The sequence below is a fragment of the Amphibalanus amphitrite genome, unplaced genomic scaffold (genome assembly GCF_019059575.1).
Source record: "Amphibalanus amphitrite isolate SeventyFive unplaced genomic scaffold, NRLGWU_Aamphi_draft 000403F_arrow, whole genome shotgun sequence".
Taxonomy (NCBI): Eukaryota; Metazoa; Arthropoda; class Thecostraca; order Balanomorpha; family Balanidae; genus Amphibalanus; species Amphibalanus amphitrite.
This window is the reverse complement of record NW_024881897.1, coordinates 20,094-46,250: the sequence shown is the minus strand read 5'-3', so window position 1 is coordinate 46,250 and position 26,157 is coordinate 20,094. Positions and strand designations below refer to the sequence as shown.

At 49.2% G+C, this 26,157-nt stretch overlaps 1 protein-coding gene and 1 long non-coding RNA gene across 3 annotated transcripts in view; one reads left to right on the top strand and one right to left on the bottom strand.

The window, feature by feature from the left end:
- Nucleotides 1-3,400: 3,400 nt before the first annotated feature.
- Nucleotides 3,401-26,157, bottom strand: part of LOC122390626 — a 36,005-nt gene continuing 13,248 nt past the window's right edge. The window contains exon 4 of the mRNA XM_043383772.1: nt 3,401-4,651. Within this exon, the coding sequence (XP_043239707.1) occupies nt 4,533-4,651 (119 nt within the window). The 3' untranslated portion in view covers nt 3,401-4,532. The remainder of the gene's footprint in view (nt 4,652-26,157) is intronic.
- Nucleotides 10,254-25,060, top strand: LOC122390627. Of its 2 annotated transcripts, XR_006258187.1 has the most exons (3): nt 10,254-10,308; nt 21,963-22,150; nt 24,532-25,060. It is a non-coding gene; the product is annotated as an uncharacterized LOC122390627 (long non-coding RNA). The 2 variants fall into 2 exon arrangements; XR_006258186.1 differs by lacking the exon at nt 10,254-10,308 and having other exon boundaries at nt 21,530-22,150.

Below are 26,157 nucleotides of genomic sequence, written 5' to 3'. Positions count from 1 at the left end.
CATGGTCGTGAAGGAGTCACGAGAAATTGCCAAGATTCAGTTCAAGATTTTGGAAAATGTGGAACGATAATCAATAATCGAAGATAGCCATTTGATTGTTCATGGAATTGGCAGTCTAATGGCGTTTACGGCATGTCTGTATGTCTAACTATTCTGTGATTTTATATGATTTTTTGAACATATGCCGTTTTTGGTCGAAAACTCATAAATCATGACGTCACTAAAACCTCGATATCTCAAAAACTTTCCGACCGATTTTTTTGAAACTTTGTCACAATGAACTTCAATCAATTCCCTACAGGTACTTAAAATAACTCGCGGGTTAACAGCCGGCTAGTTTCCATTTACTTATTTTTGGTTGCGTATTGAATAACCTCTGCAACAGCCAATAACAGTCTCAAAACAACGCTGTACGCAGCAATACAGTGGTTTTATCCAGGCGCCACTTATCCGCGCATGACTGGGGGGAGGGCTCTACAGAGCCCCCTCCCGTTTTTCGGCAATATCTTCTAAACCGTTTCACGGATCAGCACGAAACTTTCAGTATTCTCAGCGGTATCAATGCGACACCTTGTATTAAAATTTCAACTTTCTAGCTACCACAGTTTGGCCTGAAATGACGTCAGAGTGACGTCATGTCGGTCAATTTTGATGCAAAATATTTTTACGGCAAACGCTCTCAAGAGCTTAGTTTTAACCTTCGCCCCAGTGGGGGGGGGGGGGGGGCATATGTTACCACCCTGTCGCGTTTTTTGCGTGTAAATAAAAAACCGCGGCGCTAGTGCCGCGCCGCTTGGGGTAGCTTTTCGTACATCAATTTTTGACAATGTGTGAAATTTTTGACCCCAGGTCATGTCAGGTCAGGTCACCAGGTCACGTTAACTGACCAAGCCTAAAAAAGTTTGCAATCATGTCCAGCCTGCAGTGTTTGTCAGAAAGGTTTTAAACTTGGTGGATTGCATGATGTTATGGGCGCCTACAATTTGTAAATCTCGGATTTTTTATATCCGTGACCTAAGGTCAGGTCAGTGGCGTGACCTTTCCATGACAAGTCAATGGAGAAAAATGAAAATGCCTCTAGATCCGTGTGTACGCATAGGAACAGTCCAAATATTTCAGAATCACAATGATTTGGACCACCCGTGATGACCATGGTGTCATTTTTGCTGATAGCCTCTAGAAAGGTCATCCGAGGTCATTTGAGGCTACAAGATTTTTGCGAATAACTCGCGATTGGAAAGAGATAGAACGCTGGGGATGGTCTCATTGTGTTTTTCTTGCTCAGACGCATCGACTGATCTGCAACATGACCTTTTCCGGTCAGGTCATGACCTTGACCTGAGGTCAAAATTTCAAGTTGACCTTTCAAGGTCAAATTATAGTTCATTCGACATGTCTCGGCGAGAGGAACACGATTCTGGCAATATAGATGTCGTGGCTTTTTGTAGTTATTATTCGAAAGTTATTGCCGAAAAACACTTTTCGTAAAAACAGTTTTTTTTGGAGTTTTTGCCCTCTGGATGCTAAACCGTTGACCTGAGGTCAATTTTGATAATGACCTTATCAAAAGAAGAGTTCAAAAGCTATCGATTGCTTTTCCATGCGTTTTTCTAGCTAGCAAAATCCCGGTTTACATAGCATTTTTGACGAGGCTCTAGCTCGTTAATTTGGCGATAATTTCGATGCAGTGATCTTCAAATATTTAGAGGGGATCATTTTGTAAATTGTTAAGCACCATTGGCATCTTTTGCAACATCACGGACGGAGATATAAGCTTGCAACAAACCCTATGTAAACCGGTCTAAAGTTCCTGAGATAACGGCATGTTTCCTGAAAAATATAATGACCATTGGCAAATTTTGACCTTTGATGACCTCTGGTGACCCCAATATTGCTCTAAGATGAAAAATTACCGAAATACTTTCAAACGTACGCATTGAGAGCTATCGACTGCTTTTTACCGCGTCTTTCTATCCCTCTTAGTTTTTGAGTTAGAGGTGGGTGGTAACATATGCCCCCCCCCCCCCCCACTAGGGCGAAGTTGGCTGAGACCGCCACTGGGGCGCGGGTTAAAAGCTAGCTCCAATTTCTTTGCATCTGTGGACTACCAATCCACGTAGCTATCAAAATAATATCTCATGTTTAGGAGGCTAAGAAATCGGTAAAATGTTGGTATTTTCCTCATGTTCCCAAGTTGATTTGGTTTCGGTATTTCTCCACGGTTTTGGTTGGTATTTGGTTTGGTATCGGTATTCCGATTTTCCGTAATTGACATCACTAATCTGAACGCTGCACCCGGTATCAAATCACACCAGATCACATCAGATCACACCAGATCGCACCGGATCGCACCGGATCGCACCGGATCGCACCTCACCTGTGTGCAGTCGCCGGCCGAGTGAGGGGTACATGGGTGCCACGGGGCTGCTGCGACTCTGACCCCCAGGCTCCTAGGGAACGCACTAACAGCAACGACCCGCGCGGCGGGGGGGGGGGGGGGGGGCTGAACGCGTGTGGTTCGGCTCACATGGTGGGGTCCGCTTGGGTACAGTTTGGGTGCTGTAAAGACTGGTGTGAAATCTGGACTCTGGTTAGGACACTGATCCTCAGACTCGGAGTAATCGTCACGCCATGTGTGGATCGTCCATGATCATTAAGATGCACAAATGCCTTGCAATTCAAAGATTAACCCAGCCACCTACATGGTGGTTGAGTCTGTTGGCTCTGTTGAACCCCACATGTGCATCAATCCAAGAAAATGGACCTGGAATCTGATCCCACGGATCCTGATCTCGGATCGGATGAGATCAGGGATACAGCTTACAAATTCATTGAGAGATCCTGTGAGACTATTCTTACTTTCTCGTCAACACAGAAATACCAAAGATTTACTCGTTGCAACTCATGAAAGTTTTGTGTCAGTAGTTTTATTTCGTTGCACGCCATATGTCATAGTTTTGAAGCACTTATTCACATAGAAACGCTTGAAAACATAAACTCATCTGTTGTGCATGTCAGAATCTACTCGGGTCATAGATCCACGGTCTTGGTTTATCGGCTAATCTTATGACATCATAGACCAGGATGCATTTTTTTCACCGGAGATGCTGTGGGATCAAAGATCCTAGCATGCAGTTTGCTTCGGCATCCATTGAGATCATAAATCTATCAGTGAAATCCTTACATATATATGTTTGAACGCATTATTTACAGCTGTTGACTGGTGGACCCACTATCCACAGATGTTGACTATGATGAACCCACTATCCACAGCTGTTAACTGGACCTGGTGGACAAACTATCCACAGCTGTTAACTGGTGGACTCACTATCCAGAGCTGTTGACTCTGGTGACTGTTGACTCTGTTTCTGCTGAGTGCACGCCTGACGTAACACAGCTGTCACCAAGTTAGTTTGTATTTCAAACCGTCTGGGAGAGGCCACAGCACGTTACAAAAAGCCCGGATAGTTGGGCCGGAAAGCAGCCAGGACTCAGCACGGCATCGCGCGTTGGAAATCGCCAAAATCCTGCTCATGGACTCTTCTTATTCTTTCGCTAAAAGGACTCTACCAACTAGACGTTTCAAATTCACTTTGCCGCGGCTAGACCAGACGAGTTGGCAGTTGGCACACCATCGCAATCAGAGCACCTCAAAATGCCTGGCTGCTCCTAACGAGCTGAAGGGCAATGAAGGCATGTTTGCTGCATGAGGTTCTCACTCCGGATAACCAGCGAAGCAATATTTTAACTTATGCTTGACTGACGAAGGCAAACGCAGCACAATAACTGGGCCAAGTGATCCGGCGGCCCATGGATAGCGGCCACATCACCAACTGAGGTGGTATTTTGATTATCGCCTAAATATCTTCGAGACACGCATATGTGGCGCCCGTCAGCGAGTTACAAGGCCGCGAAAATCACGTCCGTTTTAGAGTCATCGGTGAATAGCGGCGGGATTGCACAACGCTATATAACGGACTGGCCTCCCCTCTCAGCATTATCCACCGGGCCACATGAGTTCATACATACAAACTCCGTCGTACTCCGCCGATAAGAAGCAGAAGCACACTGCAATAAACACCATAACGAAATAGGCAGCTTGCTTGCGTTATGTTCATCCCTGCGCAGCATTTGTCGCAGCCGCGGCCACCGCGTCGTCACAGATGTCGCTGATGCAGCCGCAACGCTTTTATAGATGTCGCTTCTGCAGCCACCTTTTGCTGTTGCAGTAACCACACCACCATAGATGTCGCTGCTGCATCCATTGCACCATCATAGATGTCGCTGCTGCAGCAACTGCATCTTTATAGATGTCGTTGCTGCATTCGCCATACCGTTGCATTATGTCGCTGCTGCATCCGCCACACCTTTATAGATGTCGCGACAGTTTCGTCGCTGATCAGGAAGCCTCTCCTGATTTGGCCGCTGATAAGATGGATGTCAGCACCACCTGGAGTTGCCGATCAGAAGGAGGTGGTGTTGCCGATCAGAAGGAGGTGGTGTTGCCGATCAGAAGGAGGTGGTGTTGCCGATCAGAAGGAGGTGGTGTTGTTCGGCAGGTACCGCCCCTCCTCCGGGGTGATGTGGCAGACTCCCGGCGCCACGCGGTAGCCGCAGTGGGTCTCCGGAAGACGGTTCTGCGCGAAAAACTCTGCGGGCAGAAACCAGAGAACATGACACAGTGGGTCTTTGCCATACGGTTCTGGGCAAAAAAAAAAACAACAACACTGAGGGCAGAAACGAGAAAACATGACACAGTGGGTTTCCGGTGGACGATTTTTTAAATAGAAAAACACTTCATGTAGGCCATAAAAGCACGGTACCAGTAAAATGGTTAGATTTAACCCGCGCACCGACGGGGGGGGGCGGATATCCGCCCCCTGAGGTTTTTCGCGAATAGCGGGAAAACCGCGGCGCGTAGCGCCGCGAAATTTGGTATGACTATAACCTCATCAATTTTACACATGGTGTGCAAGTTTGAACTTCCTACCTTTTAAGGTCAGGTCACCAGGTCACTTTTAATGACCCAACCTCAAGTCATTTTTTTTGCAACTTTGTCACCGTGCCACAGCTACAGTAGATGTCGGAGGCCTTTGAAAGTCGCAGGATATTATTAGGTCATTAGTAGCTACAATTTGTTTATCTCGGAATTTTGATATCGGTGACCTAAGGTCAGGTCAATTTCGCGACCTCCCCATTATAAGTCAATGGGGGAAAAATCAACTCCCTGTTTTTACCACTAAAACGGGTCGGAATGGCCCCATATACTTTACATGACTTCATATACGATCAACCTTCACTACCTTGAGGACTGTTTTGCTGTTGGGCAGCTGTGAGGTCATGTGACGTCATCAAAGGTAACCAAAGGTTTTTGGCCAATAACTCCGTACAGGAACAAGATACAGACGCGTGGATGGTCTCATTGTGTTCAGCTCGTCAAGACGCATCGAATGATATACATGATGACCTCGAGGTCACGTGACCTGAGGTCAACCTTTGACCTTGATCTTTCGAGGTCAACATATATATTATTCGATGCGGATTGACGAGAGGATCACGATGATGCCCTTAGTTTGTTCCTATCTTGACTAATTCGAAAGTTATTCGAGAAAAACTCTCTCCATATCTAGCGCCGCCATTTTGACTTTTTCGACCCCTGTGACGTCATCTTTGACCTGACCTGAAAATGACCTTAGTAAAAATTGTAGATCTTGGCCGTGCGTATCCGATGTCGTTTACCGCTTGTCGCTATCTTGCTTCGTTCTCGATATCTCAGGGGGGCGGTCATCCGCCCCCCCCCCCGTCGGTGCGAAGTTGGCGCAGACCCCCGTCGGTGCGCGGGTTAAAAAAAAAAATCAGCTCGAATGTTTGAATGGACGGATTGACAGAGCCAAAGCCAACGTTAAGCAGAGCTTGTTGCGTAGACCCCGGCCCCTGCCGTCCGATCGCGCAATTACGGGTAACGGGAGAATTTAGATTCCGAAGTTTAACGTGCCCTTCAAAGCCGGACACGGCCTGCCCCACTCAACTGACTTCAACTGGACGCGGCCGCTCCCACCAACCGCAGACCATCCCCGTCAGGAGTCTCAAATATCGAGCGCCGGAGCGTCTCGAACTCGGGCACTCACTACCGAGAGTCCGATGCTCTACCAATTGAGCATACGGGACAATTTTAGCTTACTCCTTTTTGACTTTTTCATGTAAGCTAACGCAAACGTAGCTATCATAAACGCAACGTAACACAGCGGGCCAGCAGCTAAAACCCCAACCCTCCAACCTCCCAAAGGAGGCCGTTCAGCCCCAGGTAGAGCTAGAGTTTCTCGAAAAAAGGGCGTGGCTCCCGTGGCGAGGGAAAGTCGATGGAAGGTATTCTATTTCAGCCGCTAGGTTACTGGCTAACCTTCCAATGACCAGACGTCTGGTAAATCAGGATCTGCTAAAAGTTATTTAGGTGATGTTTCCTTATCTATTTGGGTTGCTGATAGCGAATGAAGCATTAGTTGTGCTCAACATATAATGCATTTTTAAAATTGGAACAGCTGGGTCAGGTCAAGCCCCTGATTGTTCTTAGCCCGGCGGCCGCTGGTCCTTCACGCCACCTACCGGCCACGGGGGGGGGGGGGGACAGCACGTTGCCCCTAGTTAGGAGGATCAAATATCATCCCTAACACCTTGTGGCAATGCTTCCAGCTACGTCAAAAGGTGTGGCTGCTCACTGGTCAGATCACGCTACCCCTTGTGACGTCACTGGTGGAACAGCTGAGCCGCAGCACGCCCGCTGTGGTGTGTCTCGGCAAGGGGAGGGGTAGAGCCAGCAGTCTGAGCCTATCCAGAGGCTATTTCGGTGTCTGGTGGCCGGACAGAGGGGAGGGGGGTCTGCTCCTGCCCTCTGGATATCGGTAACCGGCCACAGCAAACTATGGGGACGAGTGGATCAGAATCAAACTGATAGTAGGGTGGGGATACAGAATATAGAGGGACATAGCTGAGGTATATTCCCATCTGGGCGCATAGCGACCCATTCATTCATTTAACCCGCGCGGGGCTGGGGGGGTAAATTTTACCCCCCCCTCGCGAATTTTTGCGATATCTCAAAAACGGCGGCGCGCAGCGCCGCCAAACTATCAGTACCTATTCTTACATCAATTTGACACTTTCTCTGAAAATTTGAGCGAAATCCGTCGGAAAATTTTTGAGAAATTGACGTTTTAGTGACGTCATGTTCGCCATTTTCGCCTCAAAAACGGCAAAAGTTCAAACGCCGCTAACATCTTCATTTTTAAAGGAATCAAGACGTAACAAAAAAGGTTATACGTAATTTTACTTTGTCTATCAAATGGCTATCTCGGTTTTTTGAAAATTTTGGATTTTGGCCTATTTTTTTTTTTTAACTGATTTTTTTGGGAAAATCATTATAAAATCCAAAATTTTGAGTGTATCGAAAAAAACCGGAATATGTGTCAGAGAAGTGGTCTATGTGCACTTACATACCAAATTTTAGAAGAATCGGTTCAAAAATGTGGGAGTTATTCAAAATTTTATGACGTCACGACATACAAAATTTTCGAAAAATGACTTTTTTGGAAGTTCTAGACCTCGTACGGAAACAAAAATAGCACCATTCGATTCTCCGTGAAAAACTGCATCAGATAGACACCTTTTTAGGCCTTAACAACCAACTTCAAAATTTGACCTCACTTGACCTGACCTTGACCTGACCTCGACCTGAAATTCATCCAGAGGTGGTCCATATCACTTATTGAGTGTGCCTTTTGAATTCTATGAGTAAAATGACCCATAAAACATGTGTCGCACATGCCCTTTTCTATATTTTGTTTTTTGGTGACCTGACCTGACCTGACCTGACCTTGACCTTGACCTCTGAATGATATTGTATGCAACGAATATTGTCTTGGTAGCCTAAGAACACGTTTTGGGCGATCAGTCTCAGTCCATGACTCCATTCTTCGGCAACTACGGTGCAAGGCCGATACTGTAGAAACTTGCAATTTGTACCATTGACCTGACCTGGACCTTGACCTCAAACTTTAAATTAAATACATGTTTTTAGTAGTTCGTGATGAGAGCTTTCGATTGGCGTTTGAATTTTCCAAATCGGACCATTAGTTCGGGAGATAACAGGGGGGGGGGGGTAAAATTTACCCCCCCCCCCAGCCCCGCGCGTTCGGCTGGAGACCCCAGCCCCGCGCGGGTTAAAAAATATTATTATGTGTTTATCCGGTAATATATTTGACCAGATGAGATAAACTACGTGACATTCACCCACGTAAAGATAAAGAGACATGACATGCCACTGTTATTCAATGGCACTTTCAAACAGGATTGTCTAGAAAAGGACTCATCCTGACTAAACTTCGTAGGATTCGGAATAGATTTCTTTTAAACATACACGCGAGCTTGTGTAAAAAAAAAATGTTTACACATCTGTCACATCCACAGACCATACTTTGCAATCACAATGACGAAGCGTCCTGTTCCTCTGCACCCGCCACTGCTTCTCCCCATCCGCCCCTGTTCCCCTCCCCACCCGCCCCCGCTCCTCCCCATCCGTCCCCCCTCCTTATCCGCCCCCGCCCCCCTCCTTATCCCGGCAGTTGCTGGAGTATTTCGCCACCCACCGTTTGCTGGGGGGGGGGGGGGGGCGTTAAACGCCCCCAGCCGATAACTCGAGAACCAATAGGCGCAGCGAAACGCACGAGGCGGCAAACGAAAGAGCGCGACGAGACGCTTCAGATGACTGATGAGTACTTTAAAGTTGAATTTTGAGGTCACAGGTCGGGTCAAGGTCAGGTCAAACACTTGAAATCGGGCTTTCAGTAGCATGGACTTCAGGACTTCGCAATGGGCGCCTTTCGCAATGAACTCTGTCAAAACGGTGCACAATCCATCTTATAAGGCCTACAAGAGTGTCAGCTCCATGTAGGGGTCAGTCAAGCATAGGTCAGGGTCAAGGTCAGGTCAACCGGGTAGGCACATATCCCCGAAAATCAAAACTGATATTCGCAGCCTGTGACACATGTTTTATAGGTAATTTGGGGCGTAGAACACGATGGTGACATTCATTTTATCATATGTGTACATGTTTGGCTCAAAAAGTTTAATTTAATAAATTCATGTATCATGGTCGTGAAGGAGTCACGAAAAATTGCCAACATTCAGTTCAAGATTATGGAAAATGCGGAACGATAATCAATAATCGAAGATAGACACTTGATTGATCATGCTTTTGTGAAACGGGTTTAGGCTAACTTTTCGTTAGCCTAAACCCGATTTTCAATTTATTTTAATTTACCCTAACTTTTTGGATAGCATAAATTAAAACTAGTGTATTTTGATAGGAACAGCCCAGATCCGAGTTTATACTAACTTTGGAGCATGTTAGCCTAAACCAGATTTACCCTAACCTGGCCAATTAAACGATTCTGCTAGTTCATATTTTATCCACCAGAGTTTGCTTCGTACTCAAAGGCCTTCCTCGTCCAGTAAAAGATCTGGCAGCGATGTGCTACGTCGATTTGGAAGCACGACTGAGATACAATTTCGGCGCAGCTGTTTGCGCTGTTTGCACGCCGGAATATCTTTGAGCGTTATTGTTGTTGCACGTGCAGTTTCAAGGATGGTGGTCGTTGTCATTGTGTGCCTACAACAGGTAAGCTAAATATTGTTCTCCCTAATATATGATAGATCAGGTTAAGTAAACAGCCAGAAGAACTCCACCCACCCATATTGTTGTCACTTGTCTCCTTGTTTTGTTTTGTTTTAACACCTACCTTCTTGCAAAAATTGCCTGTAGGTAGCTTGTGCCTGCCATGACATGACTAGAGTCCATACCGGTATCCCTTTTTGCTTTATCTTGGCGGCTATATAGTTGTGTGAAGATGGTGGATACTAGGCTCATGTGTTGTTAATGGTTACATCACTTTTCATTTTGAATTGATGGAGCAGGGCATCCTTACAATTCAAATTGTAAAACTAACCATACTTTGTTGGAAGCCATTCTGTTAGGTTGTGCATCAGTTGGGTAAAGGACGAGGCTCAAATCCAAATATTGATTGACCAATGAAAGGTTGGAGTGGGCAGGGCCATGACCATGTAACGAAAAAATGGACGTGATTTTGTGCATCCTAGCTTTCAAGTGAAAAATAAGACATTAGCAAGTTGTGATTCACACAAGGCCTGTACTCACTCAGCGCACAATTAACTGGCGGTCCTTTTGAAGTAAGTTGTGACTCAAGGCCAACCGACGTTTGACTGCAATTGCTGATCGAAAGAAGCGTGCCAGAAAAAGTGAGTAATTAAGAGATGGTAAATAGTTATTTGTATTAATTTGTTTACAATATTGTCAATTATAGCAAAATTAATTATTATTCAATAGTTACTATTTTGTATTTATTGTTTTAAAAATAAATTTCTTAAGTTTTTCATAGTGCCGATCCATTTATGGAATGGCCAGCTGATTGTCTGGCAAAGTGGACGCCCAGAACCTGCAAAAAATATCGTGATTTTTGGGTGAATGTGCGTACTTTCGTCAAGTATTACTCGTTAACTATCATTCCTTTGGTAAATGGAAGCTTTTTCTCTTCAGTGGGTGTACTCAATACCGCAAGTATTGTCCCGTTACACTGAATGCACCCCGTCATAGGGCATAAATGCAGCCTCCGTCATAGCGGGGGCTGCATTTATGCCCATATATGGTCATAGGTACAAGATCCATTTATTGATCGATCAATGTTTTTATTTCTGCTTCATAGTTTCCCCAATTGGCATGCTTCTTGTAAAACACTGATTGGCAGTGCTGCTAGCAGGTGGCAAAGAAAAATGATGAAGCTAACCACACACACAAAAAATACAGCCAAAATAATGACTGTTTTTTATGCAAAGCATGCTAAAAGGCAATCAGGAAATTGATTTTTTATGGAGGCAATCTGGTGTCAAAATCAAACTATTGATTCCACACACATTAGTTTGTGTTTTGTTTTTGATAGTTTGGCTATTAACAAAATTGCATAGGCGTAGGAACAAGAGGGGCCAGGTGGGCAAGTGCCCACCTACTTTTTGAGGTGGGGGGGCCGGGGGCTACAGGGCCTCCTGTAAGGGATTTTCACTGGGGGGGGGGGGGGGGCAGAGGCTCAAGGAGCCAAACCTAGGGTTCCCTCAAATCCTGTTTTCTCATCGGATTTAGGCCACTTATTTTTAGTCATAGCCCTGACACAATGATCTTTTCTTAACTAAGAAAAATAAAAATAGTAGCCTATCTTATCCATGCTTTGATATTTATTTGTAACCCTTTCACATTGCCCGACCAGGTGGTTACAAAAATGAAATACAAAGGAAATACAAACCTCCCAATTTTAACCCTCGCCCGCACATGGGGGGGGGGGTGGTTGCCACCCCCCCCCCCCCCAGGTAGTCTTTCTGCTCTGCACTCAACCTTTTTAGAGCTAGAAGGCTGATTTTTCGTATAGCTGCTCCTCTATCCGTTCTTGATGTCCACTGAAAATTTCAAGGATCTGTGATTTTTGGTTTCGGAGATATGACCTTGTTTTTCAGGTCATGTCATGACCCAAATGGACAATTCTCAACATCTTGCGTTGGCTATGGGCCTTGTGAGCTTTTGACACCTTGATTTCGGCTTTTTTGCCAGTCTTACCTCCCACCTATCATGGAACATGTTGTTCGACGATGTACAGGTGTCAAGGTCAGGGTCAAGTTCAACCTAGGTCATCTAAGATAATTGCGTTTTAGGCAAGCTGAATTTACTTTTTGTGAAGTTTTTTTGACTGCATTTTTGGTAAAAGCTTCTCAGATCATGATTTCATGTAATATGGACACAAAAAAAATCGGTGCACACATCAGAATACACACAGACACACAAACACATATAATTGACCTTGACCTAACTTGACCTGAAATGACTTCAGCAGCAAAAATCTGGTCGGGTAGTGTGACAAGGAGGTTCTAGCTGGCTTGGCACCAGAAAACAGCATCGTCATCGGTATATGATAAGCAGCGCACTTGATATCCAACGGTGACCCAAAACAGCAACATTTTTTAGTTTGACCTGACCTGGAAGGTCAATGACTGACCTGAGAAGTTAAAACTGGGTATCATTGGATTCGTCTCTTCCCAAAGAATCTTTTTGGTCTTTACCGCTAAGCTCTATCTCCAACAGGAACGAAATGGCGCGGGGGGGGGGTGGCAACCCCCCCCCCCCATGTGCGTTCTAGGATGGGAAAATGGCATGTGCGGGCGAGGGTGCTATCTTGCTCAAAATTTTGCGCTGAACCTGAATCCCCTTTCAGCATTTGGGGCCTGGGGGTAGGTCTGGTCAGGTAAGCTCAGGTCAAACAGTGTCCAGTAGCTAGCCTAGGTGTCATGCCAGGTAGCCAAAGTAGGTGTCAATCACCACTGAAAGGGAGCTTCGTAACATGGGAAGCTTCGTAACATATTTTTTTGGCACCAAACCCTCTCCTGAAAATGGATCCTAAATTCGACATCTGCAAAAAGGACACTAATATATGTTGAAACTTGAAAAGGTGAAGCAAGGTCATCTAAGCTCAGTAACCTTGACCACCTGACCCTAATGCGACCCTTACACCTACCATAAGGCATGGTATTACAATCATCCCACAAGTTGGCGCGTTTTTTTTTTTTTAAAGACACAAATAGTCTGAAAACGCGTCGATAATGTGCGGTAACACGCAGAATCGCGATTCTGCCATGCCATGGTCTCTAGAAACACGCCATAGGTCAAGGGTCATGGGGTTCGGGGTCATATAATTGTCATGATGTGTGTAATTTTGATTAGCTCGTGAATGCGAAAAGTTTCGCCGCGATCGGCCACCTTTTACGAGTTTTTTCTTAACTGAGTGTCATGGGTGGGTCTATCCGACCTCCCAATAAGCGCGACGTTCAATTTCTCTCAAACACTCAGGGTATATTTTAACAAACTGACTGCGTCCCATTTGGGGACGCAGCCCCCTGCCTTTGGGACGTAGCCCTCGCGAAATTTGAACCACTGCGTCCCACACTGGAATGACAGGGTGTCAGCGGAAAAGTGCTAGCAAAAATAAGTAACATGCCTCGGTCTTTTACTGTGTAACAGATGTTGCTTTTCGATTGCTTTGTGCCCTGATTTACTATGTACCTAAGCACAAACATGCCCTCTCCATTCCTTGTGCCTTGCCCTATCCTGAAGACGTACACCTTGTTATATCCTCCCCTACTATACCCCTAGGGTATGTGCCCTGCCCAGTGTCCTGTCCTTACGTCTTGTACCTTGCCCTGCCCTTCCTTCAGGCCCTGTGCCCCGCCCTGTCCTGCCCTCAAATCCGATACCTTACGAGTATGTACTCTGCCTTGAAGTTGTATGCGCTGTCTTCCCATCTTTACGCCCGTGCCCTACCCTAGTTTGAGGCCCTGTGCCCTTCTCTGCCCTCAAGCCTTGTACACTTGTCCTGCCATCAGACCCCGTGCCCTGCCTTGCCCTCAGGTGCTGTGCCCTGTCCTGCCATCAGGTCTTGTGCCTTCCCATGCCCTCATGCCCCGGCCCAGCGTCCTTCCTCAAGCCTGATGCCTTGCCCTGCCTCAGGCCCTGTCCTGTCATGTTTTGCTACCAGGCCCCATGTGCATGCCCTGCCCTCAGACCCTGTCCTATTCTGCCATTAAGCCTTGTGCATTGTCTTGCCCTCAGACCCCGCCCTCGCACTAAGCTGCTGTGCTCTGCCCTGTCATCAGGCCTTGTGCTGTCCCATGCCATCAGCCCTGTGTCCTACTCTGCCCTCAAGCCTTGCACACTGCATTTCCCTAAGGTCTCGTGTCCCACTGCTCTTAGGCGCTGTGCCCTGCCCTGCTATCAGGCCTTGTGGTGTCCCCCGTCCTCAGGTCCCGTGCCGTTTCCCGTCCTCATGCCCTTACCTGTCCTCACAACCTGTGCTTTGTTCTGCCCTCATGCCCTGAGCCTTGTCTTGCCCTCAGGCCCTATACCCTGTCTTGTCATACATTCAGGCCTTGTGCCCTACCTGTGTCCTTATATCTTGCTCTGCCCTTAGGTACTGTTTCTCGCCCTGCTCTAAGATCCTGTGTGTGTGTGTGTTGCCCTGCCATCAGGTGTGGTGTTCATCAGGTGTTCTAAGGCCCTGAATCTTGCACTGCTCTCCAGCCTTGTGTAATGACAGCCTCAGACCCGCGCCTTGCCTTGCCCTCGGACCCTGCAACCTACCCAGTCCTCACGTGCCTAATTTGTCTTATCTTAGCCTCATGGGCAGTGTCTGCCCTGTCCTTAAGGCTCAGAGTCTGTGTCCTGCCCTTCCCCGAGGTCCTGTTTAGAGATGTCAAGGTCGAGCCCGCAGGCCCGGCGGCCAACCAGGGGCCCTGGGGGCAATCATATGTTTTGCCGCCCCCCGCCCCCATACACTTTTTACTCGGGACCCTCTCGTCTCGAGTTGAGAGGACGTTGTAACCTTCCAGAATAAACAAACTCAGTAAAAATAAGTTCCACGTATCTCCACGCACGGACTCCAAGGGACCCTTGTCGATCCAAGGAGGCCCTCTATCCATACTCGTCAGCGGAGGCTCCTGAGACTGATGGCCTGAGAGGCGCTAGTGGATCTGAGGAGGCCGGAGGCCCCAATATCCAAACTGGTCTGGAAAGGCCCCTGACACTGGCGGTCTGAGAGGCCCGTCTATCCACACTAGTCAGAGGATGTCCCTGAGACTGGTGGTCTGGGAGGCCTCTCAATTTACATTAGTCAGAATAGGCCCCTGACACTGGCGGTCTGGGAGGCCATTTACCCTCACTAGTCAGAGAAGGTCCCTCTATCCTCAATAGTCAGAAGAGGCCTCTGAGACTGATGGTCAGAGAGGTCCTAGTGAATCTGGGGAGGCCCCTCTCCACATTGTTCTAGGGAGGCCCCCGAGACTGATGGTCTGAGGGGCCCTTTTATTTATACTGACCACAGGAGCCCCCTGAGATTATTGGTCTCAGAGGCTCTCCTGTTTATACTCACCAGAGGAGGCCCCTGGGATTGATAGTCTAACAGGCCCTTCTATTTATACTAGCCAGAGGAGGCACCTGAGACTGGTGGTTGGAGAGGTCCTACTGTTCGTAATAGGTAGAGGAGGCCCCTGAAATTCAGGATATCAGAGCCATTCCTATGCATACTAGCCAAGAGAAGACCCTGAAATTAATTATCTGAGAGGCTGATCTATTCATACTAGCCAGGGAAAGCCCCTGGGATTAACCCTCGCCCGCACATGCCATCTTCCCATCCTAGAACGCACATGGGGGGTTGCCACCCCCCCCCGCGCCATTTCGTTCTTGTTGCAGATAGAGCTTTGCGGTAAAGACTAAAAAGATTCTTTGGGAAAAGACGAATCCAATGATGCCCAGTTTTACCTTCTCAGGTCAGTCATTGACCTTCCAGGTCAGGTCAAACTAAAAAAATGTTACTGTTTTGGGTCACCGTTGGATATCGAGTGCGCTGCTGATCATATACCGATGACGATGCCGTATTGTGGTGCCAAGCCAGCTAGAACCTCTATGTCACACTATCCGACCAGGTTTTTGCTGGTGAGGTCATCTCAGGTCAAGTTAGGTCAATGTCAATGATATGTGTTTGTATGTCTGTGTGTGTCTGTGTGTATACTGATGTGTGCACCGATTGTTTATGTGTCCATATTACATGAGATCATGAAATGAGAAACTTTTACTAAAAATGCAGTCAAAGAAACTTCACAAAAAGTAAATTCCGCTTGCCTAAAACGCAATGTTTCCAGATGACCTAGGTTGACCTTGACCCTAACCTTGGCATCTGTATATCGTCGAACAACATGTTCACTGATAGTGGAGGTAAGACTGGAAAAAAGGCCGAAATCAAGGTGTCAAAAGCTCACAAGACCCATGGCCAACGCAAGATATTGGGTATTTGTCATTTGGGTCATGACATGACCTGATGAACAAGGTCATATCTCCGAAACCCAAAATCACAGAGACTTGACATTTTCAGTGGACATCGAGAAGGGATAGAGGAGCAGCTATACGAAAAATCAGGCATCTAGCTTCAAAAATGTTGAGTGCAGAGCAGAAAAAAAAAACTACCTAGGGTGACAACTATCCCCCCCCCCATGTGCGGGCGAGGGTTAATGATCTGAGAGGCCCTTCTATCTGTACCTACTTGCCAAAGGAGGCCCCTGAGACTGATGGTGGCCAGAAGAGGCCTTCGAGACTGATGGTCTGAGAGGACCTTCTATTCAAACTATGCAGAGGAGGTCCCTGAGAATAAAAGTCCTAAGAGCCCTGCGGCGGCAACTGGCCGTTAAAAAAAAAAAATCTGGCCATATTTCGGCTCGGTAGGGCCCCACAGAGCTCGTGAGAGCACCTCGAGGGCTGCTAAGTAGACACGCTTATCTCCATAAGGGTGCCACACCAGCTTCTGAAGGCTCCTTGTAGGCACCTAAGGGCCCCTTCAGGCCTCTAACGGCTCCACCCGCCTGTAATGGCTCCACACCAGTGTTTATGAGCGCCACACACCGGCGCCTTTGAAGGTCATACCTACCAGTGTCTCTTAAAGGTAGACTGCCACCTTTTTTCCACAAAACGGTTTTCACTAGAGCTGAGCCACCTATGTCCCAGACTGAAGTCGGTTTTCCGAAATTCGAACCCGTTTGCGAGAAATCGGAGACCAAAGTTCAGTTTGATGCCATTTTTTTAGTCCAAGAAAACCGACATCTCTACTGTTTATCGATAACTTTGAAACATGAATTTTCTTATCTTTTGGTAAATATATGTCAAAACTTTGATTGTTTCGAGATCAGAGAAGAATTTTGGAGTGTCAAAATAAAAGTTAAACTTATATATTCAGTAGTTCATTTTTTCCAAAAAAGTGTGGGAAATGGGGTTTAACATGGGCCAGACCCATTCCAAATGAGCCATGATTTTTAAATGTTTTACGAACTTAAATGCAAAATAAATTAAACATGGCCAATTTCTTATGAAATCATATATTAGTAAATCATAAAATACCTTACTTTTTCAAATAAAATGTAATAATCTTATGACCTTGAAGTCTAGTGATGTGTAAACATTGTCGCTAGACATTAACCGATTGATAATTGTATGATAATCGACAATTTTTTTCGCGATTCACGTGATGATACTTTGTCAGGTGAATTATAAAATTTTGTTTTGTCCAGGGAATAAATCATAGGCCGATCTGAGAAAACTTTTTGAAGGTGGCAGTCTTCCTTTAAAGGAAATAGTCCACTTTTCACATGCTTTTTTTATAACTGGAATAGCAGTTTTGTACTTTGTAGCTTGAGCTGAGACTAGCACAAAGATGATTGGCTCTTTGTGGCTTTTATGGCTCAACAATCACCCTAGACGAAGATATTCCATTTCTCATTCCAAAAAGAGTGCCTTTCAGAGGAATGCGCGCCTTGCAGAGGAATGCAGTCACCTCATCGTCAGCCAATCAGCATGGGTATGTTTGAACTACACAATATGATTAGTCAACGCGTTGTAAGGTTCCGCGATAAACATAATTTTATATAGAATATAGTTCTTCCTAGATTAAAATATGGAAAATAATCCTTCATACAAAAAGGTTTTATTTTATTTTCTGATAATTATGATCATGAAAATCATTAATCTGTAGTAAAATACAAATTTCAGGAAAATGAACCATTTCCTTCAAGGCCCTATACCTATCTGTGGCTCTGAGGGCCCCACACCGGCGCCTCTGGGGCCCACACACGTGTGCATCTCAACTCTCAAGGCTCTATAGGTGCATCTGAAGGACCCACACCGACACCTCTGAGGGCCCCACACCAGTATCTCTGAGCTCTAAATGCCCCACACCGGTGACTGAGGAGCGAGGACACACCGGCGCCAGAGAACACTAACGGCTCCACAAGGCCACTGAAGGCACCACACAAGCTCTCACTGAGCTCTAATATCCCATACCGGCCTCTGAGGGATACCGGCCTCTGAGGGTCTGAGAGGCCCGTCTATCCACAGTCCACACTAGTCAGAGGAGGTATCTGAGACTTCGGACTATTATTCTCAGGGGCCTCCCATGCCTAGTTTGAATAGAAGGGCCTCTCAGACCATCAGTCTTAAAGGCCATTTCTGGCCACCGTCAGTCTCAGGGGCCTCCTTTGGCAACTATAGATAGAAGGGCCTCTTAGATCATCAATCCCAGGGGTTTTCTCTGGCTGGTATGAATAGAAGAGCCTCGCAGATAATTAATTTCAGGGTCGTCTCTTGGTTAGTATGAATATGAGGGGCTCTCATACCCTTAAGTTCATGGGCCTCCTCTGCCTTTTATGAATAGTAGGTCCTCACAAACCACCAGTCTCAATTGCCTAGTCCTCTGGCCAGTGTGAATAGAAGGGTCTCTCAGACCATCAGTCTCATTGGCCTTCTTCCGGCCAGTATAAACATAAGGGCCTGTTAGACCATCAATCCCAGGGGCGCCTTAGGTTAGTATAAATAGAAGAGTCTCTCAGACCATTTATCTCAGGGGGCTCCTGTGCAGCTGTGGCTAGTATAAATAAAAGGGTCTCTCAGACCATCAGTCTCGGGGCCTCCCTAGGACAGTGTGGATAGAGGGGCCTCCTCAGATTCACTAGGACCTCTCTGACCATCAGTCTCAGAGGCCTCTTCTGACTATTGAGGATAGAGGGGCCTCTTCTGACTAGTGAGGGTAGGGGGATCCCAGACCACCAATGTCAGGGGCCAATTCTGACTAGTGTGGATGGAGGGGCCTCCCAGACCACCAGTCTCAGGGACCTCCTCTAACTAGTGTGGATAGACGCCAGACGGGCCTCTCAGACCGCCAGTGTCAGGGGCCTCCCCAGACCAGTGTGGATATTGGGGCCTCCTCAGATCCACTAGCGCATCTCAGGGCATCAGTTCCAGGGGCCTCCGCTGACGAGTATGGATAGAGGGCCTCCTTGGATCAACAAGGGTCCCTTGTACTCTGTGCGTGGGGATTCGTGGAACTTATTTTTACCGAGTTTGTTTATTCTGGAAGGTGACCACGTCCTAGACGAGAGGGCCTCGAGTAAAAAGTGTGTGTGTGGGGGGGGGCAAAACACATGGTTGGCCCCCAGGACTTCCTCTGAGATGCTAGGGGGGGGCATAGCCCCCCGCAGTGATGCCGCTGGCCCCCCAGTGAAGCTGAAAAGAAAAATAGGTCCTCTCGGCATCACTTATCATTCTGCTAGGGACTTCATGGTGGTGCGCCGCCCCGCATGAAAACTGCGCGGCTTGAATCAGGCATCAGTACACGTTCAGAAACTGAGCCCACCTGTGCAGCCTGGTTGAGTGGCTCTAACCAATCGCTAGCCAGGATGTTGCGCCGGTAATACTTATCACTGATAGTGGTTTTCTGTGGCGTCATGAACAGCTTGAATATTACACAGCAGCTGAACATGCTTCAGGTCTAGATTTTGGCCGGATGTTTGACGCCGGGCGACGCCGTTCGAGCTGCTGGCAGCCCACACATGGTCAATTTGACGGCTCAACGGATATCGCAGCTCGAACGGCTTCCCATCCGACCAGGCCACCTCATTCATCTCTTCCTTCGACCAGTGGAAACGCCCTGGCCTGAGTCCAAAGGTGGTGGACTGGTTGTTGTCCCGTCAATTTCATTGTCTTTTTCAGTTTGAAGGGCAGCAAAACCAAGCTAAAGGGCGGGTAATGGTGAATCATGATGTGGGACCTCTTATTATCTGCCTTGCTAAGAATTCGAGTCTGTTTGCGTTTCCCAGTCGCTATCTTGACAACTCTTCTCACCACTTGGCAAAGGGCGCCTTTTGCGATCGACGCCGGACTGAGTCTGCCACCAAGTCCCAGTCTGTTACGCCTCAGGCAGATGTGCTACTGGCTGCTGCTGATGTCCAGCTGCTGACAGACCAGCTCCTGGCTCATGCCACCATGCCACTAACACTTAGCCTTACTACGAAACGAGAGACTGTACTCCCTTCTCTCCACTTCCTTGAACGAAAACTCTCAAATGAAACCGTTGGCGACTCGACTCTTACTAAGAGCAAGAGTCATTTCGCAAGGTCAGGTCACTGCTGAGTTGAGAGCAGATACCAGAGATATGTCTCATGGAGCTGAGCTGGCGGCCGCCGCGCCGGTGCACGCGTACTTGCGCTCGTGACATCCGTGCTGGGGGCACTCGTATGTGAACCGTGGTGGCGTTGCCTCTGTGACCCGGGGGCTACCTGGCCGGCTCGAATACGCGGCGATGGCGGACAGGGCGCCCGAGTTCGATGCGGACGTTGAGTGCTTCGGTGCTTATACGCGGCGGTTAAATCAGTACTTTGTGGCGCAAGATATCGGGAGTGATCAAGAAGCAAAGAAGCGGGCCGTGCTGCTTTGTGCGATCGGCGCAAAAACGTTCGGTCTGCTGGAAGATCTTATTGCTCCAGCCACTGTAAGGCAGAAAACATACGATCAGCTGGTCAGCGTTTTGCAAAGTCACTTCGAGCCGGATAAATCTGAAATAGTGGCCAGATTCCGGTTTCATTCGTGCTCCAGGAATGACGGTGAGACAGTTGCTAATTTTCTAGCGCGGCTTCGTAAGCTGGCTAAAGACTGTTCGTTCGCACCTAATGTGCTGCGTGACCGTTTGGTCTGTGGCATACGGAACGAGTTGCTGCAACCTTGCTTCTCAGTGAGCCGGGGCTGACGCTCCAGTCGGCGGAGCAGCTGGCTCAGGCACACGAGTCGGCGGCAGCGAGTGCGGCTGAGCTCAGCGGCGGTGCTGAGCAGCGAGCAGATGGAGCCTCCGTTCATCGGCTGACTGGTGCCCGGGGTCCGCTGCGGCTGCGTAGCAGTTCTAGGGGTGCCGGTGCTGCCCGCGCTCCTGCCGGCTACAGGGACGGCGGTGGCGGCGCAGCGGACTCCAGAGCTGGTGGTCGGCTGCGCTCTCAGCGTGACAGGACGACGCCCGGGCCAGGTGACAGCACGGCGGCGAGCTGTTTTAGGTGCCTGAGGTATCATCAGCCGGCCAAGTGCCTGTTCATCGATAAGGTGTGCTACAGCTGTGGCCTCAGGGGTCACGTCCGAGTACCTCCGCCATGTCTCGGCTGATGGCGACGCGTTACAAGGGTCGGACGCGCAGGAGGGTAGCAGAGAGGACGGCACTATTAGAGTTGCAAAGTTTCCCCCAAAGGCTGCTACCGGCACCGCCCCGCCCCACAATTTTTTTTTTCTGGGGGGATACCGGCATGCTACCACGCCCAAAGCAAAAACACCACCAAATTACCGGCATACTAAAAAACCTGCATTGTTGATTCCAGTTTACCCTTACAAGAGATGCCACATTTTCCTCTTAGTGTCCAAAGTTTGAATCATATGCTAATATTTTTTGTGCAAAACCAAAAATACCGGCATGCTACCGGCAAGACATGCCAGATACCACAAAAAAACCTGCGGTAATGAAAAATTACCGGCATGCCGGTAATGCGGTAGGGAAACTTTGCAACTCTAGGCACTATGCAACCGAGGAGTTCTAGTCCCGGGACCGGTGAGGAGGTGTACATACAGCATTTTCACCGTCCGGACCGGCCTCGGTGTCAGGCGACCGCCGCTGATGGTGCCGGTAGCGCTCGACGGTCAGAAGGTCGAGATGGAGCTGGACACCGGGGCGACTCTGTCGGTCTGCTCTGACGCCGGGTTTCGGCAGCTCTGGCCCTGTGGCGGGCCGAAGCTGGAACCGTGTTCGGTGAAGCTGAAGACCTACAGCGGTGAGCAGCTGCCAGTCATGGGGCAGGCTGCAGTGAACGTTCAGTACGGCGGACAGGCTCAGCGACTACCTCTCATCGTAGTCGAAGGTGGCGGGCCCTGGCTGTTCGGCAGGAACTGGCTGGGACACATCAGGCTCGACTGGCCCTCCATCTGTTGAGTGACTGCGGAGACCCGTTTGCAGCCCATCCTGGACGAGTTCGCTGACGTTTCAAGGAGGAGCTGGGCTGCTATCGAGGCGGGGAAGTCGGCATCGACGTAGACCCGGACGTCCAGCCTCGTTTCTTCAAGCCTCGCACCGTACCGCTGGCCTTCAGGGAAGCTGTGGACACCGAGCTGGAGGACCAGATCCGTGGCGGACTCTGGGAACAGGTACGGCACAGCAAATGGGTGGCTCCCTTGGTGGTTGTCCCAAGGCTGGGGGTCAGTCAATACGGGTGTGTGGGGACTACCGCTTGACCGTCAACAGGGCTGCTAAGGCAGAGCAGTATCCCTTGCCGCGTGTGGAGGAACTGTACTCAAAACTGTCGGGATGTACCATATTTTCAAAGATCGACTTGAAAAACGCGTATAATCAGCTTCCGCTAGATGAAAAGGCCCGCGAGTATTTCACGGTAAACACCCCGAGGGGTCTTCTTCGACCCCTTCGGTTGACCTTCGCCTATTCGAGTGCAGTGTCGCTGTTCCAGCGGACGCTGGAAACTGTCCTGGCTGGTATCTCTGGCGTTGGGGTCTTCTTGGACGACATTGTAGTCGCGGGTGTCGATGCCGCTGCGCATGACGAGGCCCTCCGGCAGGTTCTTAGACGGCTGGAGGAAGCGGGTTTTAGGCTCAACAAGGCCAAGTGTAGCTTCAGCGTCAGCAGCGTGACCTATCTGGGGCTTAAGATAAGCAGCCGTGGTGTGGAGACCACCGACGAGAAAACGGCCACGATTGTCCGTGCCCCGGAACCGCGGGATGGTAAGGAACTGCGTAAGTGGCTAGTAATCAACTACTATGGGAAATTCCTTGAGAACCTGGCGAGTGTCTTGGCTCCGCTCTATCGTCTTCTAAAGGCAGATCAGCCCTGGCAGTGGGCTGAGGCAGAGAAGTCTGCTTTTCGGAAAGCCAAAGAGATGCTAGTTAGCCCTCCTGTACTAGCCCATTTTGATCCCGCCCTTCCGGTGGTTCTCGCCTGTGACGCGGGACCGGTCGGCATTGGCTGTGTGTTGAGTCAGCAGACATCACAGGGCGAGCGACCTGTGGCCTACTATTCGCGCGCGTTGAATGACACCGAAACTAGATACTCACAGACTGATAAAGAGGCATTAGCTGTAGTGACCGGCGTTAAGAAATTTCACTATTACCTAGCGGGGCGAACTTTCACTATACAGTCAGATCATAAGCCTCTCATAGGCCTCATAGGAGAGCAGAAACCTTTGCCCGTGATGGCGTCACCTAGGATGATGCTTGGGGCCTACGATTACCACCTTGAGTACCGGCAAGGATCTAAGCAAGGCCACTGTGACGCGCTTAGCAGGCTGCCTTCGTGCGAGAAGGCTTGTTCGAGCGTTCCAATTCCGGCTGAGACTGTCCATTTACTTGAGTTCATCGACTCATCCCCAGTGAATGTGTCCCAGATACAGCGGTGGACCGCTCTGGATCCCGTGTTGTCAGCGGTACATCGATATGTCAGAGATGGCTGGTCGGATGTCAATAGTGTTTCCCTCAGCCCTGATTTTCAGCCGTACAGGTCCCGTATAGGTGAACTGAGTGTGCAGGATGGCTGTGTTTTGTGGGGGTCACGAATCCCGCCGCAGGGACGGGGTGCCATGTTAAAGTTATTACATGAAGGTCATGCTGGCGAGTGTAGAACCAAAATGTTGGCTAAAATGTATGTTTGGTGGCCAAAAATCGATGACGACATTCGTGATATCGTGAAGTGTTGTGTGAAGTGTCAGGAACTGAAGGGCAGGGCCCCTGACGCTCCACTGCATTCTTGGCAGTGGCCGACTCGACCCGGCAGCGAGTCCATGTAGACTATTGCTCGGCTAACGGATAGATGTTTCTGGTGATAGTCGACGCCCACTCCAAATGGATGGACGTCTACCCAACTCGTTCCTCCGACTCACTGATCACGATTGAAAAATTACGAGCGTCGTTTGCGTGCTGGGGAGTGCCAACAGTGCTAGTGACAGACTACGCCCAGTGTTTTGTATCACAGCAATTCAAAACGTTTTGCAGTGTAAATGGGATCAGGCACTTAACGACACCCAGCCTATCACCCAAATCAAACGGCTTAGCCGAAAGAAGCGTGCAAAGCTTCAAAAACGGGCTGTACAAACAGATCTCGGGGTCCATTGAGACCAAGGTCTCTCGATTTCTGTTTAGGTACCGCACAACACCGCAGTTACTACGACCTCATGTACGCCCGCCGAATTATTTCTGGGTCGTGTGCCACGCACTCATTTAGGTGGTGTGCTACCAGATAGGCAGGAGCGTATACGGAGACAGCAGGAGGCTCAAAAGACGTACCGTGATCGAAATGCCCGTGAACGATGTCTGAACCCGGGTGACCCTGTGTATGTGCCTGCTGTCGATAGATTGCAGGGATTGGAGCGTTGTCGGTGGGCGCCCGGTCGTGTAGTGTTCGTAGAGGGAGTTAAGGTCACTGTGGAGCTAAATGACGGAAGGGTGATTGTGCGGCACGCCGACCAGGTTCGTGAGCGATATTCAGCTGTTCCGCATGTCGCTAACGATCCTCTCCGTTCCAGAGTGACACCGATACCTGCTCCTGATCCGGTCACGGAGAGCGCCGCTGCATCTGCACGGCATGCTCCCGTTCCCGGACAACTGGCCTCCACTCCCGACCGGCTGCCGGCTCCTGATCGAGCGCCTGCTCCTGGCCGGCCGCCTGTTCCGGCGCCGCCCGGGCTGACCGGAGCGGTGCCCGCGCCGGGTGTGACCACCGTCCCGCCGTCCGCACCCTCTCCCAGCGCGCCGCGGTACCGGCTGAGAGACCGGTCCACCCTGCAGCCCCCAGACCGATACGTGGCGAGCTATGAGTAGGCGTTTTGTTTCAGTTGTTATTTGTTCTGTGAGGTGCATATTTATTTGTTTGTCCATGCTGTGCAAGTATTCGGGGTGGAGGAGTGTCATGGAGCTGAGCTGGCGGCCGCCGCGCCGGTGCACGCGTACTTGCGCTCGTGACATGCGCTCATGACACTCGTATGTGAACCGTGGTGGCGTTGCCTCTGTGACCCGGGGGCTACCTGGCCGGCTCGAATACAGTTTGGACCGAGACACCGTCTGTGATAATATGCATTCATCCAATTTTCCAGCTTCCACATTAAACAAGAAACTGTGCGAGCAGATATGGCGAAAAAATAGATGTCCGGATAATTTCGTTACACCCTGTATGTTCTAGTGCAAACGAATGCTATGATGCTAGGGGAGCGGCTGCAGGCTGGCGTAGCGCGTGCGGCCTTACGGTGGTTGGGTGAACGTGCCGCCTTCTGCTGTGGGGTGGGTGGGTTGGGGGAGGTCCTCCTTGACCCCGTGCCGGCCCCGCCACCTGTGCTGCGCCATCTTTGGGCTGGCGACGGTGTGGAAGCGCGTACCTTCCGTCAGTTTTCCAGGCATCTGAAGTCTGAACTCGGCGCTGGCCCTGTCGTCGATGTCTGCGCGTGAGCCGTGACGGGTGCCACAGCCTGCTGGCACCGGCGGGTACGTGCCGTGTACATGTGGTGCGGACTGCGGCACCGACTTGAACCACTCGAAGCCAACGGAGACCAGCCACCCTCATTCGCTCAGATTTATGTGAACGACCCACGAGCCGAAATACTGATGCCGAGGACCACGCACGCATTGTGGCATCACATAGAGAACACCTATTACATCCGGGAACGACTCCGAACGGCCATTTTCGGGAAATTTACCGTCCGCGGTGAATATTCCTGCAGGAATATGCTCTGAACGTATCAACCGAATTTGATGTTAGTGCCGGACCCGTGGACTCAGAACTGCGTCACTAATGCCTGTTCATAAATGTAGCGCGGCGTGAGCCATCCATGGACTGCGTGTTTCTTTTTTCCAACCAAAGGTAGGCACTATACCTGAAGATGCTTCTTTGTAACCAAACCAAACAAAAACTAACAACCTAACCTAACCTAACTTGATCTAACCTACAGCCTACAAACCTACAACGCGCTAAAAAATTCAGCCGCCGGCGGGATTCGAACCTTCGGTCCTCTGAACACGGGGCGAGTGCACTAACCAACCACTACACCTCGCAGACAGCTGGCCGGATAAAGGTGTTGTAAGTCACTTGACAATGACGCACTGGGATATACTCCGTGTAGCGCCTTCCTTTGATTGGAAAAAAGAATTACGCCCGTGGA